This window comes from Sturnira hondurensis, unplaced genomic scaffold, assembly GCF_014824575.4.
Source record: "Sturnira hondurensis isolate 20B ecotype Veracruz unplaced genomic scaffold, ASM1482457v3 Scaffold0004136, whole genome shotgun sequence".
Classification (NCBI taxonomy): Eukaryota; Metazoa; Chordata; class Mammalia; order Chiroptera; family Phyllostomidae; genus Sturnira; species Sturnira hondurensis.
In genome coordinates this window covers 27,812,857-27,834,503 of record NW_028076767.1, presented here as the reverse complement: position 1 = coordinate 27,834,503, position 21,647 = coordinate 27,812,857, and the positions used below count along the sequence as shown (strand labels likewise).

The 21,647-nt window shown below is 55.1% G+C and overlaps 1 protein-coding gene across 1 annotated transcript in view; it reads left to right on the top strand.

Moving 5' to 3' along the window:
- The first annotated feature begins 374 nt into the window (after nt 1–374).
- Nucleotides 375–21,647, top strand: part of ADA (adenosine deaminase) — a 29,906-nt gene continuing 8,633 nt past the window's right edge. Inside the window, exons 1-3 of the mRNA XM_037044134.1 lie at nt 375–533; nt 11,823–11,884; nt 19,105–19,227. Of these exons, the coding sequence (XP_036900029.1) occupies nt 501–533; nt 11,823–11,884; nt 19,105–19,227 (218 nt within the window). The 5' untranslated portion in view covers nt 375–500. The remainder of the gene's footprint in view (nt 534–11,822; nt 11,885–19,104; nt 19,228–21,647) is intronic.

Here is a 21,647-nt window from a genome sequence, read left to right as displayed (position 1 = left end):
GCGATTGTGTGATGAGCGTGAGTCTAGCCCGGGTACACTGAAGCCCACAAGGTCTGCTCACGGGTTCCCAGATGCCAGCCGGGGCCTGCCACACTGTAAACGCCCAGGCAGCTGGCCTCCGAGGGGCCGGCAGGAGGCAGAGCCGGACGGCAGCTGGAGCCTGAGCCCACAGGTGGCTGCAACCCCAACTCCTGGGGCCAGTTTTTGGGTGGACCAAGGCGCGGAGGTGACTTGTGTTTGTCACTGCCGCTGGGAAGGAACTCCAGGAAAACCGCAGCTGGGGACCGCGGGGCTGGGCGGGGCCGGGAGCGGACAGGGGCGGAGCCTAAAGCGGGGCGGGGGCGGGGCGGGCAGGGGGCGGGGCCGGACCGGGCCCCGTTAAGAAGGGAGTGGCGGGCCACGGTTACTGCGGCCCCGGGAGAAACCGACCGGCCTCCTACTCAGCCGTAGACCGCCTGCATTCAGTGGAGGGAGCAGCGCCAGGGCACACGCTTGGCACCATGGCCCAGACGCCCGCCTTCAACAAGCCCAAAGTGAGCGCGGGCCGGGGCGGGCCGGGACTCGTGGTCGGGGTTCTGGCTTCCTGTCTGGCTGGAGAGCTGTAGGGGCTCCCACGCTGCGGGAGCGAACGGAGGCCCCTGCATGTGCTTCTTCCCTCAGCTCAGGCCCTCGCCCGCCTCCAGGCTGTTTAGTGAGAGACAATGAGGAAGGGCGGGTCTTGAATTCGGAGGCACCTCTGGCTGCCTTCAGACTTCTGCTTCCAGCGCTGACTTGGCCCTTCTGGGTCTCAGTTTTACCGTCTGTCAAATGGGCTTCCTATCTCGGAGCCCCTTGTCTACACCCGTAGGTGTCTAGCGCTGTGTGTAGTGAGTACTGAGCGCTCTGTGAATTTTACTAACATTGTGATGGTTTTGTCTGTGGCCAGGAGCCCGTTGCAGGTGGGAAGAACCGTGAGCTATGCCAGAGACCGGGGCAGAGGGTTTGGGTGGGCCTTAGGCCTTGCACTCTTCTGGTAAGATTCATTTGGCCGCTGGTCCCAAGGGATAGCTCTCTTGTCCCTCTTCCCTCCAGCTGTGGTGTCTTGGGAATGGTGGGGTCAGGGACAGTCCAGGCCCACTGGTGGGGCTTCAGTGCACTCGGATTCATCCAGGGAGGGGTGGCATGGGAAAGTCTGCCAGCGGAGTGGACCAGCTAGTGGGATTTGAGACTGCCGAGGGGTCAGGGGCAGCCATGAGTTTCAGTCTGCCCTAACTTACCCACCTGAGAAGCAGGTGCCCGTGATGGGGTCAAATGTCGCAAAATTGTGGGGAGAATCCTGTGTCTGTATGCAGAGGAGAGGGGAAGAAAGTGGTGGGGGGGGCTCTGAGAAGATAAGTCCTAGCCCCCCATCCAATGATAATGCCCCACCACAGGGCAAATGCTCAGCTACTTCCTGCCAGGTGTTCCAAGTTCTGGGGGAGCATTTTTGCTCCCCACCCCCAATGCCTCCTTCGTGTCTTGTCAAATGCAGGTACCCCATTATTAGCAGTTCCTTCCTTTGAAGGTTTTTTTTTAATCGTTTGGGATCCCCTTGGGCTGGGGGACCACCTTACCTGATAGGAACGCCAAGGCAGTAGACACACCCCCTTGACTGGGAGTGAAATGGGAGTCCCGGAGATGGATGAAAGGTGGCACTTCTATAGATTTTTGCTATATGCGCCAATTTGATCCTTGTAACACTTTTGTAACAGCCGGGTGGGAGAGAGACTATTACTGTTATCCCTGATTTTTGGCCTCACCCAATCCTTTCCTGTGATTGAAGTGGGCGGGTCATTTCCGCTCTCTGGGCCTCAGTTTCCGCACATGGGAAATGGGCCCCACCTGCTCCTAGTGGTCTCCAGAGGTCACCCACTGTGTACTAGATTTTCTATCCTCAGGAAGAGGGGACATGCCCAAGCTGGCTCAGCTGCTGCAACCAGCGCCAGCTCCCTGTCTTCCCGTGGGTGGGGTAGATAAATAACTGCTAGGATGAGTGTCCGGTGTTCATCGAGTTGTGTTTTAGTGCTGTGTCAGGCACCATTCCGGCATAGTGCCTGGAGTAATCCATTTCATTCTAACAGTGATGGTACGAGGTGGCTAGTGTCTTATAGACAAAGAGACAGAGGCACGGAGATGAACTAGATTAGGAAAATCAGTAGCTTAACTAGGGGTTGTGGCTGGCTTCACAACCCTGTGGCCCTGACCGCTTTGCTGAACTGCCTCTGCAGAAGCCTTTGTGGGTAGGGGCACCCGAGCCCCAGGTGCAGGCCTCTCTCCTACCTCCAGGTGAGGCCCAGGACCTGGCCCGCTGTAAGAAGCCAGAGCGGAGCAGAGCTCTCCAAACTTGAAGGTGTACTCAACAATCACTTGACTTTTGTTGACATCCGGACTCTGAACCAGGAGGTCTAGCGTGGATGCTAAGATGCTACACTTCTGACAAGCTCCCAGGTGGTGCAAACTTGGCTGGTGCAGAGACCACACTTTTGGTAGCAAGACCCCAGGCAGCTGCCTAGTGGTTTGGTGATGGCATTCTGACAGATGCTTCCTGAGCACCTGCTGGGCCCTGGAGGAGGCACAGCGTGTGTGGAGGGGTGGCCCTTAGGTATCGCCACAGGAGGCAAGCCTGGGAAATGGCATGGCACTCGGGGGAGGTCTGTGTCGGGGTGGGGGGCACTGTTAATCCCTTGCCTGGGATTTTAATAATAATAATAATAATAATAATAATAATAATAATGGCTGTCATTTGAATGTTTGTGGGAACCCAGTACCTTCTGTGATTTACCTCACAGAATCCCCTGGACAAGGACTTGGCAGGGTAGATTTCTTTTTCCTCTTCCTCCTCCTCTTCTTCCTCCTCCTCTTCTTCTTGTTGCTTACCATGGTTTTTATCTGTGAGAATTCAGGGGGACGACACCCAAAGAGGGGAGGGTGTGAGGAAGAGTCCTCTGGAGGGTACCAAACCCACCCCTCCTGTTGTGCTCCTGTTTGGGTCGCACAAGCCCAGCCCGTCAGAGCCAGAGGAACGGAATGTGTCTGTGAGTAACAGAGTTAGAAGGTGCCCATCCACAGCGCTTCCCAAAGCTTCGCAAGACTGGCCGAGTGTTATGCAAGACACGCAGTAAGACACTTCTTCACCATGTCTCTTGCAAATGGTGTGAGGGAAAGGCTCTTCCACATCCGGGCCAACGACTGCAAAACGCAGGAGGTGAGGGCAAGCGCCTTGTTGCACCACAGGCAGAACACAGGGCGGGTGCGAAACTCAGGGGCATCTTGGGCTCGAGCATCCTTTCCGCTGTTTCATTGGTCCCACAGGGAGACAGCGCTCCCCATCCATGCGACGTTGCCAAAGGTGTAAGACGCTGCAAAGCAGTCTGGTCCCTTCCTCAGCAGCCAGAACAGGAGAGGGTCCTGAGCAGTGCGCAGAGAATCTGTGTAATGGTACCTGCCGTAAAGCCTTTACTCGGGTACTCCAGCTTTAGTGGAGATGCCCCAACTCCCTGGGCCAGGCGCCCCGGTGCTCAGTGTCCTGTGCCTTCAGCACCTTCTTCAGCCCCTTCAGCCTCCATCTGCTGCGCTGCCCCGCCCACCAAGGCAGATGATTTCATCCCCATTTACCGACGCAGAGGCCGGAGAGGTGACATGGCTGGCCCTAGGCTAGTCCAGATCTGAGAGCTGAGTGAGCCAGCCACGTAGGAACAGCAGTTTTCTCAACTGTGCCTTTTTGAGGGAGAGGAGAACTGGGGCTAAGTCTCCCACGTCCTTTTTCCTTTCTCATATTTGAATGTTTACTCTGAATCAGGCACTATTCTGATGTGCATATGTGCATGTGTGAGTTCATTTAATGCTCACCACAGCCCTCCTGAGGTAGGTTCTGTTATTCTCTCCATTTACATATGAGGACACGGAAGCTCAGAGAGGGGAAGGAGCTTGCCAACATCACACAGTCAGAAAGCAGAGGGACTAGACTTACACCCAGATGTACCCGAAACCGATGTGGCTGCCATCCCCACTTAGTGGGGGAGGAGTTAGAATTAGGGTGACCTTGGACTTCAGAGCACCTGGCGTAGGATCCCAGCCTCAGCACTCATCAGCAACAAGAGCTTAGGCGGACAGTTTCCTGAACCCCAGCTTCCTTCTCTAAAATGGCCTGATACCGCCAAGCTCTTGGGGCCCTTGGGGAAGCTGGTCTGCTGGCTGGTTCTGTGGGGGCCGCTGTGGGCTAGGGAAGTCTCTCCACTGCCCTGTCTCTCTGTCTTGCTGCCACTGGAAGACACTGCCTTGGGCTTCCAGTGCTTTTTTGAGTGACAAGAGCCACTTGTTAAAGTACAAATGCCCCTGGGAAGAGCCCGGCTTACCCGTTACTTCTCCCCAGGTGGCAGTTGGGAGGGGCAGGAACAGTGGCTGGGTTTCTCAGAGCTTCTCTCTGACGGAGGAGGAAGTGAGGACCAGGGCAGGCAACTGCCACGTCTGGGAGCACAGCGAGCACAGGAGGCCGGCCGGCCTCCCAGTTTCATATCTGACCTCGCATGGGCTTGACTGGTGTGGGAAGGGACCCTGTGAGCTGGGAGAAACCTGTCCCCCCGCCCAGTTGTCCTAGGGGAGGGGTGAGACTGTGGTCTGGTTAAACAGGGGGAGAAGAGCAGGCCAGAGCCCTCAAAGTGAGGCTCAAATCTGTATTTACCCAGAGTGTTGGGGCATGGCTTACCCCCACCCTTTAGGGTTCTGAGGCCCCCGAGCAGCAAGGTTGGGAGACCAGTGAGGAGTTTAAACTTGGGTGGCAGCTGGCTCTGAGTGCTGATTTCCCCACTTATCAATTGTAGGAGCTTGGCCGAGTTGCTTCTCTGTGCCTTTGTCTGCGTGCGCATGTCAAAGTGGGAATCGGACTTTTATCCGCCCCACATAAGATGTCAATTACAGGCCTGCCTGCGGTGGGGCACGCCAGTGCTAGCTGCTATTGATCGTCCTCGTCATGATTATTACCCATTCAGTTCGGACTTTACCAGCGCTGACTCGGTGCCACTATGGAGAGTGTAGGGTGGTAGTGGTGGCTTCGTCCTGGCTGTGGCACTCATTAATCTGGGACCTACAGCAAGTTCCTTAATCTCGCTGAGCCTCAGTTTTCTCACCTATAAAATGGGGGTAACTGCTGAGTTTCGAGACTGTTGCCCCACGGGATATGCCCCTGGACACGTCTGCCTTCTGTGAAACCTCTGGCTCCAGGTTGGCAGGAAGCACTGAGGGACAGCTCCGCCCCTTCCCTTCTGTACCTCACAGCTACAGGAGCCCGGCTGGGGCTGAGCATAGAGGCTTTCCTGGAAGAGGCGTGGCTGAAAGAATTTGTCATCCCCAGGGCTGCTCTGTCTCCTCCTCTTACCCCACAAGTCAGCTGAGAGGCCATGGTGGCACTGGCCCCTGGCATTGCCCAGCTCATTGCCAAGAGCAGGGCTAGGAAGGGAGAGGATGTCAGCCCCCTCCCCCCAACCCTGTGGGCACCGTGGCTCATTCAGGTTCTGACCACAGCGCCCAGATTCTGGGACTGGCCAGGCAACACTTGCTGCTTTGACCTGCCTGGATTCTCCACCAGGCCATAGGGGGTAGGGGAGCCCCTCCTCCAGGCAGGGAGAGGACACAGCACTGCTGACCTAGGACAGGGAGAAAGGGATGCCATCACTTGGCCACTCAGCATCTACTGGGCCCTTCTCCCTGTGCCAGGCACTAGGCCCTAAGGGTACAGCCTGAGGACGAAAAGTCACTGCTTCCAGGGAACTAACAGGGGGGCGGGGGATACACATAGTAAGAGAATTTAAAAATTGGTGGGATGGAAACGAAACAGTGATGTATTTGGGGGGCCCTGAGGAGCCCTGAGAAGTGGTCTGATTGGGGCAGGCACGGGGAGGAAAGCCCCCACCCTTTGGCAGTTGTAAGCAGGGAGTCAGATCTCAGAGTGTCCTCCCTAGAAATCCAAGTCTTGGGTCCTTGTCCTGGCTCTGCTATGGCCACCTTGGGTGACCCTGGGCAAGTGAATGCACCTCCCTGGTCCTCACTTGTCTGGCTGGCATCACCTGAGGGCAAGGACTCGAGTGTTTCCCCGTGCCCCAGGGTGCCCATTAATCAATACTGTGGGTAACTGGGAAGCTTTCTGGCAAGTCTGGGAGGGTTTCCTGTAGCTCTGAGTGTGAGTCAGCCTCACGGAGAGTTGGGGCAGAGGGCAGGGGCATGATGTTCCTCTCCCAGGGGCCTGGTGCAGAGCTGGGCCCCGGGGTGGGGTACGGGGGTGGATGCTGGGCCCTGGGCAGCACTTGGGCTTAGGGTTGGAGAGACTTGGGTTCCAACCAGCCCTGCCACTGTAGATCCGTGTGACCCTGGGCAGTTCACTGACTTTCTCTGACTTAGCTCGGCCAGTCCAGACGGGGCTGCCGCGTACCTCTGCTGAGGGGTTAAAGAGAAGTGAGGTAAAGGGCCTGATGACAGGCAGCTGCCGTTACTGTTGCTGTATTATTTATACCCGAGGCCAGGCCTGTAGGAGTTCAAGACTCAGACCAGGGTTCAGATCCTGACTCCATCACTGACTGACCCTGGGTCCTTAGATACTGCTTTGCACCTCAGTTCCCCCATCTGGAAAATGGGAGTGGAGTCCCAACCTTCCTGGTTATAAGAATGAACTAAGATAAGGCATGAGCGTGGTCTCCTACCCAGTAGTCCCACCTGCTGCTGCTTTGCCCTGAATGGGGTCAGTGGGTCAGGGCCCCCACTGCAGCCTCCGAGCTTGCACCCCGTGTCATCCGGGGTGGGCTGACACTTCTCCCTGGGTAATCACCGTTTCCCAGAAAGTCCAATGGGAGCAGCTCGGGCTGCTTGTGGAAGTGGCTCCTGCCTCTGCTTCTCCCCCAAACCATGTCTAGGCAGCTTCCCAGAAGCCCTGAGGAGGGTAGAATCCATGGGGCATGGTGGGCAGGCCGGCTCTGTCTCCTCTCTCCCTGGGGCACTCCTGCTTCCTGCCCGTCTCTCTGCCACGCACCACTGCACCAGGCACCTCACGCTTACGGAGCGCCTACTGCGTCCGGGGCCGGACGAGTTCTACATGTTGCTCATGCCCCATCTGGCCTCCTGCACCTGCCCTCTCTTCTGCCTCCCTCCAACCCCCTCGCCACGCAGCAGCAGAAACAGCTTTCAAAAGGCCACTCCCCTCTTTAAAACTCATCAATGGATCCCCTTAACCATGACCTGCAGTGTCTCCCTGGCTTCTATCCCTTGACTTTCTGGCTTCGTCTCTTACCACTAACCTCATTCTCTGCACTTGAACCAATTTCCTGACTGCGTTGTGATTTGGACACTTAGCATCTGCAGTTCCCTCTGTCTGGAACGGTTCTCTGCTGTCCTTCCCCCACCCCGCCACACCCCCCACCATGTCCTGCTCCTCTATTTGTCCCTGCCCCCAAAGCGATCATTTCTGGGTGCTTTCTGAGTCCCCTCCCACGACTTCCTGGCTGTTTTGCTTTTTCTTGCACATACACAATCAGTAATGATGGGTTCAGAAGGCTGTGAGTGCTTCTGGGCGGGGCAGACTACAATCTGCCGCAGTGACCAATGTCCTCAGGTCTATGGGGTCTGAAGCAGCCAAGGTGTCTGTCATTCTGCTCACATTACATGTCTGTCACAGTCTGCTCATCGCTGTCACGCAGGGGCGCGGGCAGCTGGGCGGTTGCCATCCTGGGCATATCTAGTTGCTGTGCCAGAGCGGAGAGAGGGCTCTGGAGACTCTCGTGTTGGCATTTAAGTGCTGGGGCTGGAAGTAGCCTCACAGGCCCGCCCACCACAGTGGGGGAAACAGCACCAGCGACAGCCTCCCAGGCTGGCTGAGTGTGGAGTTGTGACTCAGAGATGCTCTGGTTTTCACCTTCTGGCCTCTCCTTCCTCCTCGAACCTCATGCTACTCTTCCCTCTCAGCTTCAGTCTCCTCCATCGTCACTTAAACACAATGTTCCTGACCCACATCCACCTACTTTCCTCCATTTTCTTACCCCCACTTCTCTCTTTCCCTACCCCAGCGTGGAGCCGGCTCACTCAGGCCTCTGGATTGGTTCCTTTAGCGCGGCAGTTCTCAATCTTGGCCTCATGGTTAAAAAACGAAACAAAACAACAAACAACAAAACCTACGCCCAGGCTCACGGCGGGGATTGTGATTTAATTGACGTGCACGGGTGGGCCCAGGCATCTGGCACTTTCCAGAGCTTCCTGGGCGCTCCCAGTGGGCAGCCAGGGTTGGGAACCGCTCCTCCTGCGGGGCTGTGCCCTGCGTTCTGGGTCCCAGGGACATGCTTCTGCTCTCCTACTCCTTGGCCTCTGGCAGGACGAAGCTGTATTAGTTTCTTGTGGCTGCTGTAACAAACACCATACGCTGGGTAACTCAAAACAGCAGAAATTCATTTTCTCACTGTCCCCGAGGCCTGAAATCCAAAATCAATATCTCAGCAGTGCCGTACACCCTCTGAGGGTTCCAGGGGTGGGCGAATCCATTCCTCGCCCTCTTCCAACTTCCAGTGGCCCCAGACATTCCTTGGCTTGTGGCCCCATCACTCCCTTATGCCTCTGTGGTCCTGTTGCTGCTCCCTCTCGAGTGTGTTTCTCAAAACACTGTGTCTTCTCATAAGGAGACAGGTGACCGCAGCAGGGGCCGTCAACAGAGTCCAGGATAAGCCCCTTCTTTCAAGGGTTTTAATAATCATACTTTGCCATCTGAGGTAACACAGGTCCTGGGGATTAGGATGTAGACATGTTTTGTGGGGCTACCATTCAGCCCTGTACTCCAAACCAGGAGGGCCACCCCTCCTCCCTGAAATCTGATCACCCCTTGCCTTCTGAACACCACACACTCCCATGTCCCTCCTGCTTCTCTGGGGCTCTTCTCCAAGCCCACCCTCTTCTGTGAAGCCCCTGGGTGCCGGTACTTTTGTCAAGGTTTCACCTGGGCCCCGTCCTCCATGCCCATCCCCTGGGGGACCTCACTCAAGACCCCAGCTCTGGTTACCTCTGTTCCTCACATCTCCAGCCTCCATCTCTGAGAACTCCAGGCCCCCATATCCATGGGCTCTGTCCATTTATACTTAGAAATCTCAAAGATTCCCCAGTTTAATGTAACAAAGACCAAACGGATCACGCCTGTCTCCCCACACTCACGCCCCACCTTACCCCCTTCGCACTCGGCCTTCTTCCCGAGCTCTCTGTCTCGGAGCGTGGGCCTCACTACCCACCCAGGCCCAACCTGGAGCATTATCCTTGATACCTCTCTCTGTCCACCTGCTTTCCCACATCCACCTCGTCTCCCTGGTTCAAGGCATCATACACTTGACTGCAGTTGCCTCTAACCGGTCCTGCTCTGGGTTTTCCTCCCCCTGCGGCCAGTTTCAAGCTCTGTGGTGGCTTCTCTGTGCTCTCAGGTTAAAACCCATCTCTTCCTGGTGGCCCCGTGGCCCTGCAGCCTCTCCAGTCCCACAGATAGCCCTGCCCCAGCCTCTGCACCGTGCAGTGGTTCCTCTCGTGCACCACGCTCTCTCTCACCACACGGCCTTTCTTTCGGCCTGGAATGTCCTTCCCATCCTCCTCCTCATGTGGTTCTTCATCCATCAGGTCTTAGCTCAAGACCTGCTTTCTCTGGGAAGCCGTTGTTGGTCTGCTGCTGGGTGAGGCTCTCTGTTTTGTCCGCTCTTTCCCAGGACCAGGTCGATGCTTCCCAGGGAGCGCTCATGGCTTCGATTGTGCATTTATCAGCGGGAAGCTTTGTGTCTCTCCCTTGCTGGACCATGCGCGTCACCGGAGCAGGCCCCTGTCTCTTTAGCTCACCTCTCCATCCCCAGCAGGGCCTCGGCAGGAAGGACTCTTCGTTGATGGTTATTTCACCCTGACTCTGTGCTGAGCACACTGTGCGCGTTCACGTGGTCAACCCTCCGAAGCCCAGGAGGCAGGCACGCCGTCTTCCCTGCCGGATGGATGGAGACGCCCAGGTTGCGAGCAGAGGATCTGGGCGGCAAGCAAGAAGGCCACCCTGCTTCTCCAGCCGAACCCTCACCTCAGCCACAGGATAAGGATAAGAAAACAGAGGCTCAGGGAAATGAGGTCCTCTGTCCAAGGTCACACCGCTGGTTGGCAGGTCCCTGGACTAGAAACATCGTTGTTCTCGATGCTGAGCATTTTGGGGGGCACCCAGTAAACCTTTGGCCGAGTGGGCATTGAATTCATTTTGTCAGGGAATCCAGCAGCTCAGCTAACGCCGAGCCTACGTGTGAGTGCCGCTGGGTCCCGTGCCAGCTGGACGGCTGCTGGAGAGATCCGATGGCTCAGATGTCCTGCTGATAGGCGGGCTTGGCAGCTCTGTCCCTGCTGGCCTCCCCCGGGCCTGGAGCCGCGTTCCCTCCAAGAGAGGCACCCACGCGGGTGTTCTAGGACACACTGAGTCTCCCTTCCAGCCGAGGCAGCTGCCTTCTCGTCCACGTCCCTAAGTTCCAGGGACGGCCCCACACTGGTGGACAGGGTGGTGAGGGTTGTCTAGCTCTCCCCCTGGCCCAGGAAAGTGTCCTTTGTGACCTGGGACAGGCAGATGACAGAGGCACTTCCCCGCTGTCTTCCAGCACCTGCTGCGCTTTTCTCGACAGCACGTGGAAAACACTGAGGGGAGGAGGTCACGTCCTGTGGGCCGGGCGCACCCACCTGCACTGGGTTTTGCATCCTGACGATTGCTCTCAGGGAGGCTGTCAGAGCCTGTTGTTTTCCCATCAGAACTGAGGCTCAGAGGCTAGGTGTCGTGTCTAAGTCACGCAGCCAGAGGAAGCGGCAGGGCTGGGAGTTGGGCCTGACAGGCGTCTCCCAAGCCCCTGAAGGTAAACTCTTGGCTTTGTGTGCAGAGCGCTGTCTGTGGGGCTGGGCGCTGTTCGTGGGGCCGGGCGCTGTTCGTGGGGCTGGGCGTGTAGGAGACGATCACCCAGATGGCCGAGTATCTGGTGTCCTGTCTTGAGTCGTGGAAAGATCTTGTGTTGCTTTAATATTAATTCCTGAGAAGCCACGTTTAAGTAGCACCTGCTTTTGAAAACGGAGCCTGGCCAGCGTGGCTCCATTGGTTGGAGGGTTGTGCCACATACTGAGAGGTCGACGGTTCGATCTCTGGTGGGACTACACCTACAAAAAGGCAACCAATTGATGTTTCTCTCTCTCCCTCTCTTCCTTTCTCTCTAAAAGCAATGAGAACAACTGTCCTCAGGCGAAGATTTTAAAAAGTCAAAGTGGTGTCTGATTTTTGAGATATGCCACGTGATCCACCAGTGGGAGAAGTCTGTGGTCCACCCTTGTTGTCAACGTAGGAGTTTGTTTAGCGAGTTGTCTGAGAGCAGGACTGGCCTGGGCAGTGGCTGGGGCCCAGGAGCTCTGAGGGGACCTTGGCCCTCCTTGTGCATAGAAGCACCAGCTTCGGAATTGGGCTCGGGTTAGAATTCTGGTTGTCACTGGTGGGCTGTGGTTAAATCCAAAGGCACTGGGTTGGGTTCCTGCTTCCACCACTGGCTTGCTGTGTGGCCTTGGATGAGGTCTTGAACCTCTCTGAACCTCAGTATTCTCGCTGTGAATGAGGCAGAGAAACAAACCCACCACACAGGTGATGATTAAATGAGATCGCGTGTGTAGAGTTGGGTGACGTGTACGTAATGTCCGACAGGCAGTACCTCAGGGTTATCGAGGTTAATGTTGACACTGACTCTCTGAAGAGCCTGTCAGGCACTCAAGGTGTGTGTTCTCTTGCTTCCCTTCGCCCCTTCCAGGTAGAACTGCATGTCCACCTGGATGGATCCATCAAGCCCGAAACCATCTTATACTATGGAAGGTATGTCCGCAGATAAGAGGCTCTCCCCTGCCCAGGCCTGGGCAGGGTCCCCAGTGTGAGGACCTGAGAGAACCCCAGGCTTGCTGCTCCTTCTCCTCCCCCTGTGCGATCCAGCCAGCCCCAGCTGAAGGAGCGGGTCTCCAAGCTGGGGACCCACAGCCTGTGCCTTCCCCCTTGGGTGCCTTTGACTCTTGTCTTTCTGCTCCCAGGTGAGCCCTGGGGGGGTGTGCCTTACCTTACACGTGGACACACACACACACACACACACACACAAAGTACAAGTGGAAGCAGTTCCCAGGGCTGAGCCAGTCACTGTTTTCTGGCAGAGATCTGGCAGCAGGTGACATGTGCACATGGGAGGGGGGTGTTGCTACCGCATCTCACTGGGGAGAGAGCAGGTTCAGAGAGGTGAAGGCAGTTGCCCAAGGCCACACAGCAAGTAAATGGCAGAGTCAAAAGCTGACAGGCAGGCTGACTGCCACAGCTTTTCCTGTGCCACCATGGAGATGAGCTACCGAGAGCCGTGAAGAGGCTCCCTCTATGGTCACAACGCTGCACCTTCCAAGTGAGACATACCTCCCGCCTCAGCTCGTGTGGATGTGGGTGGGCCGAAGGGTCCCCAGGGCCCCCAGTGAGCCCACACCTCCCTCCCCACACCCCCCATGGTGGCGGCCCCTCTTTTGGGTACAGCACCTAGAGCTCAGGGACTTTCGAAGGGCAGTGGATCTGGATTTAAATCTATACACAACTTTCTCCGTGTGCCTTTGGCCTCCACAAGCTGAAGATAAGAATAGGGACTTCCCCTGGCTGGTGCGGCCAAGTGGACCGAGCACCAGCCTGTAAACCAAAGGGTTGCTGGTTTAATTCCAAGTCTTGAGCGGCCTCTGGTCTGCAACCCAGGCTTATGCCCAGACCGGGAATTGAACTGGCGACCCTTTGGTTCATAGGCTGGCACTCGACCACTGAGTCACCAGCCAGGGCCACTTGGCTCTGTCTTGTTCCTCGTCCGAAAATCTTACCCTCAGAAGCGGCTATTGATTTGTTATTTAATTACATAAGTATGTTCACATTTATTGCATGCCAGCACACCTGTGTTAACTTACTAATTCCTCATGCCCACTGGTAAAGTAGATACTATTATTGTCCCTATATTACAGATACAGAGGAAACTGAGTCATGATTGATGAAGTGACTTGTCTAGTAAGCACGGCTGTGGCCAGGTCCCTGCCCTTGACCGGCACCTCTGCCACTAGAGGTTTAGGTGAAGCGCCACAGGGGAAACACTCAGCTCGGGGCTCCAGGAAAAGCGCTTAATGATGACAGGGTCCTTAGTCACAACTGATGGCTGTGCTAAGGGGGTAGAGCTGCTCGGCTTATCTCGGCCTGTCCCTCGCCTAAGTTGAGGGCCAGCCACTGCTCAAGGCTCTGATGATGTCATCTGGGTGGGTTATCAGGGGCCAAGATGGGATCTAATCGGGGTGCGTATTAAGGGGTCATAGAGCACTCATTAGCGCAGCAATGAGGCGAGAGTGCCAGGGCTGGGTGGAGGGAGAGGAGCTACCCGTGTTGGGTGGCTGGTTGGATCTCCTGCCTCCCACGCCGCCTGGGAGTCCCGGGAACACTCTTGGCCCTGGAGAGGCGGTGCAGGTGCCAGATGGAGTTTGACCTCGAGGCCAGCCACCACTGACTGATTCCTCATGCCCACTGGTATGGGAGGGTGAGGGGAGCAGGGAGTGGGTCAGATCCATACGGGCAGCCCTGGAGGACTCCCAGGTGGAGGTGGGTGGGGGCCAAATCCACTGGCTCCTTTTCTGCCCCTGGGGTCTCCACTGCTTCTGTTTTCACCGTTTCTTCTTCCTGTGAGTCTGGCCTCTCCGGGGCCTTTTCCTGACTCTCGTGTCCTTCATGACACCCTCTGCTCTTTCTCTAAGGCGCGTTTTCAGTCTGGCTGTGCGCTCTTTTCTGTCACCACCCTGTCTGAGCCACCACCAGTTCCTCCCTTAGGCTACGGAGTGGCCCCCTGACTGGTCTCCAAGTGTCCACTCTGGCCTCCCCCGTCTACCGTCCCCACAATACTGTAGTCAAAACAGTTGTCTTAAAACATGGTTTGACCCTGGCTGTTGTAGCTCAGTGGATTGAGTGTGAGCCTGAGAACCAAAGAGTTGCTGGTTTGATTCCCAGTCAGGGCACATCCCTGGGTTGCAGGTTGGGTCCCCAGTAGGGGACGCATGAGAAGCAGCCACACATTCATGTCTCTCTCCCTCTCTTCCATTCTTTCTAAAAATAAATCAATAATTAAAAAAAAATTAAAGACATGGTTGGATCGGCCCACTTTCTTGCTCAGATCTTCTCACCAGTCCCCCCCACCTTACTCAGGGTCAAAGCCAACATCTGCATGGCCCTTAATATTCTACAAAGCCCAAGGGAGATCTCTAACCTCTTCTGTTGCTCTTTGCTTAGTCTACACTGGGTGTTTCTCAAACATCCCAGAGCTAAGAAACCCAGAGAGGGTGGGTAGCTTGCCCAAGGTCACACAGCCTTTATCTCAGAGCTGGGATTCAACCCCAGGCCATCTGGCTTCAGAGTGTGCTGTCTTTCCCAGGACACATTCATAGCCTCATGTGTTTTCTGCACTTGCAAAGAAAATGTTCCGAGTTTTACAGACAAGGACGTGGAGGTCCTCCGAGGGGACAGCTCCTGCCCAGGAGGAGGGGTACGCATGGTACGCACAGGAGGGGCGTGGACTTCCAGCTCCACTGCCTGCGTTAACCCTCCTTTCAGGGCTCTCTGTGGCCAAGGTCCTTGTAGGCGCATTGCCCACCGTGGCAGGAAGAGGAAAAGGGGGATGGAGTTGGGCAGAAGCCCCCGTCTCTGGTTTGCTGGTTAGATATGGAGAAGCCACACTTGGAGATGTGGAGCCCGGGACGGGGAGGGGAAAGGAGCCGCCCGCCTTCCAGGGGTGGTCAGACACACGCGTCTGTCTCGGTCGCTGCTGTCCACTCACTGCCCAGCACATCGCAGGCTCTCAGAGGGTCAAGATAGAGAGTCGGAACTGTGGGCCTCTGGATCCTGGGGGGAAATCCATGAGAGGAGATCCGGAAGAAAATGTTCTGGAGGCAGCACCCCAGTAGGTAGCAGTGGAGTCCAAGGCCAATGTGGCCACTGAACCTGCCAATACGAGAGCCAGAGCCTTAGCACCACCTCCTCTGCCTTCAGCCCACTGGCTCCCAGAACGTTATTCCAAACTCAGTACGGGGCAGGCTGGCCAGGGGCGGGGAGAAGGCTTGGTGGGCACTGAGCAACTGACCTTGGGGCGATACCCATCAGGCGCTCACAGGGAGAGGGGCCACCCAAAGGGGAGGAGGGCATATTTAGGGGGCTTAGGGAATAGCGTTTCAGGTAGGAAAACATTTTCATATTTGAATAACAGAAGCCACTGAGGGACTTTGACACTGTCACACTTCCATTTCTTTGACAATTTCCTCCTGTCATCTTGCTTTGTGGAAAACTGGATGATGCTTTAGCCTCCCAATGCCTTTAATGGAACTTATTGGGGTGGTGTTGGTTAATACAGCTGCAGGGGAGCCCCGCCCACGGCCCCCAGGCCTCGTGCAGCCAAGGAGGGCCGTGAATGCGGCCCAACACAAAATCGTAAACTTACCTAAAACATGATGAGGTTTTTTTTTGTGATTACATGTCACGGCGTATTTAACGTGTGGCCCAAGACAACTCTTCTTCTTCCATGGGGCTCAGAGACGCCAAAAGGTCGGACACCCCTGTCTGCAGAAATGCACACAGGTTTCAAGTGTACCACTCAGTAAAACACCAGCCGTGTGGAAATGCTCACCACCCAAACGAACCTCCTGATTTAACCATCGACTCCGCTTCCCCGTTTGCTGTTTGTTTTCCGAGAATTTTTATGAGTTTGAGTCCAACCGATTACGTTCGTTGCTGGGAAGCAAGGCCTCAAGTGTGTCCTGCTCTTTTGTTTTCCTTTTAAATCATCTTGACGTTTGTTCTACTTGCTGAAGAGTTTTCTCGCCTTTGTTTTCCATGCCTTTGGTTACGTCCTGAGGGTGGCTGCCGTGTTTTTAGATTCCCAACAGCTCTTTCTTACTCCCTAGACGTTCCCTTTTTAAGAAAGTGATGTCTTATTTCAAGGGTGTATTGTCCTTTCATTTCCTTGAGAATGCTCATTTTAGGGTTTAAGTTTTCTGCATTTTTTTTGTTTGTTTCCTCAGATCTCCTTTTGTCTCTTTTTCTGTCCCTCATGGTAAAAGCATTTCTTGAGTGTCTGATGTCCTTTTCTGTCTCTTTTATCTTTTTTTGACTTTTAAAAATATATCTTTATTGTACCTATATGTTTTTTAATATATTTGATTGATTATGCCATTACAGTTGTTCTATTCCCCCCTTCATTCCCCTCCACCCTGCACACCCCTCCCCCACCACTCCCCCCTTTTGTTCATGTCCATGTGTCGCAAGTTCTTCAGATTCTGTATTTCCCATACTATTCCTGCCCTTACCCCTGTCTATTTTCTACCTACCGTCTATGCTACTTATTCTCTGTACCATCTCCCCCCTTCTCCTCCTCCCACTCCCCTGTTGCTAACCCTCCATGTGATCTCCATTTCTGTGGCTCCGCTCCTGATCTAGCTGTCCTCTTAGTTTGCTTTTGTTTTGGGTGTGGTTGTTAATAACTGTGAGTTTGCAGTCCTTTCACTGTTCATATTTTTTATCTTCTTTTTCTTAGATAAGTCCCTTTAATGTTTCATACAATAAGGGCTTGGTGATGATGAACTCCTTGAACTTGATCTTATCTGCGGAGCACTTTATCTGCCATTCTAAATGAAAAGCCATTCTAAGCTTCCATTCTAAATGAAAGCTTTCCTGGATAGAGCAATCTTGGATGTAGGTCTTTGGATTTCATGACTTGGAATACTTCTTTCCAGCCCCTTCTTGCCTGTAAGGTCTCTTTTGAGAAATCAGCTGACAGTCTGATGGGAACTCCTTTGTAGGTGACTGTCCCCTTATCTCTTACTGCTTCTAGGATTCTCTCCTTCATTTTAATCCTGGGTAATGTAATTATGATATGCCTTGGTGTGTTCCTCCTTGGGTTCACCTTTGGGACTCTCTGAGCTTCCTGGACTTCCTGGAAGTCTATTTCCTTTGCCAGACTGGGGAAGTTCTCCTTTATTATTTGTTCGAATAAGTTTTCCACTTGTCGCTCTTCCTCTTCTGGTACCCCTATAATTCGGATATTGGAATGTTTAAAGATGTCCTGGAGGCTCCTAAACCTCTCCTCATTTTTTTGAATTCTTGTTTCTTTATTTTTTTCTGGTTGGTCATTTTTTTTTCTTCTGGTCCACTCCATTGATTTGAGTCCCAGTTTCCTTCCCATCACTCTTAGTTTCCTGTGCATTTCCCTTCATTTCACTTAGTTTAGCCTTCATTTGTTCCTCTAATTTGTGACTAAAATTAACCAGTTCTGTGAGCATCCTGATCACCAGTATTTTGAACTGTGTATCTGATAGGTTTTGGCTATCTCTTTGTCACTTAGAAATATCAGCTCTGGGGCTTTGAGCTTTTCTTCTTGAGCCATAATGTTGTTTTTTTTTTCTTTAAGGTTTTATTTATTTATCTTTTAGAGGGAAAGGGAAGGAGAGAAGGAGAGAAGTATCAATGTATGGTGGCCTCTCGTGAGTCCCCTGCTGGGAACTGGCCCGCAACCCAGGCATGTGCCCTGACTGGGAATCGAACCGCAATCGTGTGGTTCGCAGGCCTGCGCTCAATCCACTGAGCTACGCCAGCCAGGGCGAGCCATAATGTTTTGGTCTGTTCATGCCTGTTATGTATGAGGGGCAGAGCCTAGGTGTTCACCAAGGCGGGGCAACCCAGTTGCTGGTTTGTGACGCTGTATGTGGGGGCAGGGTCAGAGAGGGGCAATGACGCTTGTTCTGCTCTCTCCGACCTCAGTCCTCTCTGCAGTTCCTGCAAGCAAACCGGGTCCCCTGGTGCCAGCTCCTAGGTGTGTGGACCTGTGCACCCTCCAGGACCCTATGGGTCTCTCCAACAAACTCTCTGTGAGCCTGGTAGATTCTCCCGGTACCTCGACCCCTGAAAGTTTTTCCAATTGGTGCTTTTAGGCTTTAATTCCCGTTGCTGGGGCCCTAGCCTGTGCGATCTGTCTCACTGTTCGTTCCTTCGCTTGGTTTATCTGCGCGCGAATGTGTGACCTTGGTCAGCCAGCTGCCTTGCACTCTCACTGGGTCTGCCTGTTGTCACCCCGTACCTGGGATCCACCAACCACTGCCTGTACTCCTGGGTCGGTCCTGCTGCTTTTTCCTGCCTGACCTGCTCTGCCAGCTGCTGACTCCATCCATCTTACCAGTCTGGCCAAATGGTTCGTTGTTGTCGGATTTCCATACAGTTCAATTTTCTGTGTTTTGGTTGCGTTTTTGTTACTAAAATTTTGTTGTCTTTAAACGTGGTTGTGCGAGGAGGCACAGTGTCCACCTACACCTCCATTTTGGCCGGAAGTCTCTTTTACCTTAAAAGTGGGAAAACTGTGGCCCAGTGTGGCCTGGGAGTTGGGGCAGAGCCCCAGTGAGCAGAGGGGGCTGGGCCTGCGGCTGGACTGCAGAAGCAGAGATGCAGGCCTTGCTGAGTGGTGACCGTGTCCAGCCTGTTTGGGGACTGTGGGCAGGGATGGGAGGGACTCAGGTCAACGGCCTGCTAGCTGGCCCTCTCCCAGGACCCTGGGCCAAATAAGCCTCTTCAATAGAGAGCAGACAAGACAGAGAGCAGAGAATCGGGAGGGCTGGTGCTTGGCTGGGCCTGCCCCTGCCCTGTAGTATTGCCCCTGGTACCCCTGACCTGGCAGACAACCACAGGTGCCCACTCTTGGGGCGCAGGTGGAATTTGTGGGCTTGTTGCCCTGGCACCTTCCCCGCTCCAGGTGTGTATGTGTGTGTCTGTGTGCATCCACGCACACAGTCAGGCTTTCACCCCTTGAAATCCACTGGCTGGTTATGGCCTCAAGGACAGGAGGTACTGGGAGAACTCTGCTCTTGGTTCTGTATGCCCTGGACCTCGGTTTTCCCATCTGTCCAATGGGTGGAGTTGGATGGCGAGGTCCTCAGGTTTCCTGCTGTGGCCCCCGGGAGAGTCCGTTCAGTCCTCCCTGGGGGCAGTCTGTCACCCTCCTGTTTTGTCCCCAGGAAGAGGGGGGTCTCCCTCCCAGCCGACACTGCCGAGGAACTGCAGAACATCATCGGCATGGACAAGCCGATCAGCCTCCCAGCCTTCCTGGCCAAGTTCGACTACTACATGCCCGCCATTGCGTGAGTCCCCCACCCTTGGGCCCTGGGCAGCGCCCATCCCTGTGCTCAGGAGAGGCCGCCAGCCCCAGGCCTGCCCCTCAGCCTGTGGGGTAGGAGACCCCAGCTCTGCTTCTCACCATTTGTATACTTGCTCGACTCTCTCCATGCATTTGGGCCTCGATGTTCTCTTCTGGAAAGTGGGCATGAGAGACTGAAATGCTTGCAGCTTCTACAGAGAAGTGGCGGCATGTGGGAGTTAGGAACACAGACACCCCTCTCCGACTCTTTCATGGAATAATCTTGGGCAGAGGCCTTCTCTGGGCCTCAGCGCCCTCATCTAGACACTGGGCCATGTGTTCCCATCCAGCTCCTGGAGTTCGGACTGGACACAGCGCTGTCCTCAGCCAGCCGCCTCTCACTGTGGACACAACTGCTCCTTTTATCGACAGCCAGGCACTGGTGATCTTCTGTCACTTGGCATTCCTTCTACTTTTTCATAGCACAATACCCCAGATGTAGATGAATGTAACATATGCACAGCTCACAGAACTATGCTTTTCATAGTCGTCCACAGGCCTGCCAGGTGGACTTACTCCTCATTTCCAGGGGTCGGAATGAAGGCCCGGGGAAGTGAAGGGGCTTGCCCGCGACACCACAGCTGGCAGGGGGCAAAGCCCAGATTCTCACCTCGGTCCCACCTTGAGCTTTCTGGTAGGAGGCAGAGCTTCCGAGGGCAGGCAATGATCAGTCTTGGCAGTCGGCACCCTGGGAGCTGAGGATGGGGGCTGGGGGGAGCCAAAGTGGCTGGGGCCAGTCAGGAAGGGCTGCCTGGAGGAGGCAGTAAGGAGGAGGCAGTAAGGCCCAGGCCGTGGGATAGAGAGGGTGTGACATTGTCCAGAGGGGCAGGCCTGAGGAAAGGCTTAGAGGATGGGCCAAGCATGGGTTGTTGGAAGATCAGCGAAGCAGGTGTGTGAGGCAGGTAGAGGTGTTGGCCAGAGAAGCAGCAGAACAGGTACAAGGAGTCCTGGGGAGTGAAGATGTGTGGCCAAGTGGCTGACTTCATGCTGGAAGCTTTTGGGCTCAGCCTGGGAGGCACGGACTGTTCCGGTGTTTGCCTCTGGTAAGCAGACACATGCCACCTTCCTGGAGACATGTGCTGTGTTTCCCAAGACCCCGCCCACCCCAGTACGTAGGAGCAGGCCCGGGCATCTCTGCCGTGCTACCGCAGGCAGCTCCCGTCTCTCTGGCCCCATGACATAAGAGGCCTGGCTCCCTGAAGGCCAAACCTACCCAGGCTGCTAAAGGTCACCTCCTGCAGGGGTACCTGGCCACTTGGGGCCACGGCCATGAGCTTGCCTGCATCCACAGGGGTCAGAGGAGAGCCCTCATCGCCTGCCACTGGCCCCTAGGCTTGCGCCTGTCCAGCCACATCGGCCTCCTGTGGCATGGCAGGCACCACGCACAGCCTGGCCTCAGGTCCTCTGTGTTGCCGTTCTCTCTGCCGGGAACGCTGTTCCCGTGGGTGCCCCGGGGCTGCCTCCCACGGCTCCCTCACGTCTCTGCTCAGACATCACTTTCTCAGGGAGGCCCTGGTCACACTACTGAAAATTAGAGTCCCATACCCCTCTCCCTGCTTTATATGTGTCCATAAAACTTCTCACCATCTGACCTATGACATAGTTTATATTTTCCTTACTTTCCTGTCTCTCTCACTAGACTGTAGGCTCTGGGAGGCCATGGATTTTGTCTACCTCCTTTGCTGTATCCCCTGTGCCTGACGCAGCGTCGGCCACAGCCATGGGGGAGATAAGAACCGCCCTCCACCCAGGGCTCACCCCTTCCCCCCGGGGGTTCCCACAGCAGCTGCCCACCCTCCTCCTGGTTCTCAAAGGTGCAGGTCCTGCCACGGGCCTCGCCCTGGGAGCGGCCGGTTCCCGCCGGCACCCCCCTCACACACTGCTTTCTAGTAATGGTTCCTCTTTCACCCTCTGTGGCGGAGACCTTGGCTGAGGCCCCGTCCCCATCCTTCAGACAACATTCACGGTAGTCCCTGCAGGTTCATCTGTGCCCTGCTTCTGGGGCTGACACTCAGGAACAGCCACTAAAACACTCGGAGCATGTGTCTATTCTGCTCCGAGCACTGGCTGGGGTAAGTTTTATGAGGCTGAACTCACTCGCCTTCACAATGACCCTTGGATGTGGGTGTCAGAGAAGGCAACTCCCTGGGGTCATGCAGCAGGTGAGTGTGGGAACCAGGATTCAGATCTGAGTTCCAGGTGTCTCTCCCATCCCATCCCTGAATCCCTCTGGACTCGCCCATCTGTGCCCTTCTCTCGCCTTGGTTTTTCTGGAGTGCAATTTACAAACAGCAATGGCGTGCCCTGGAGGTGTGCTGGCACCCACGGACGGTGCGAAACGACCACCAAATTGAGCCAGTTCGC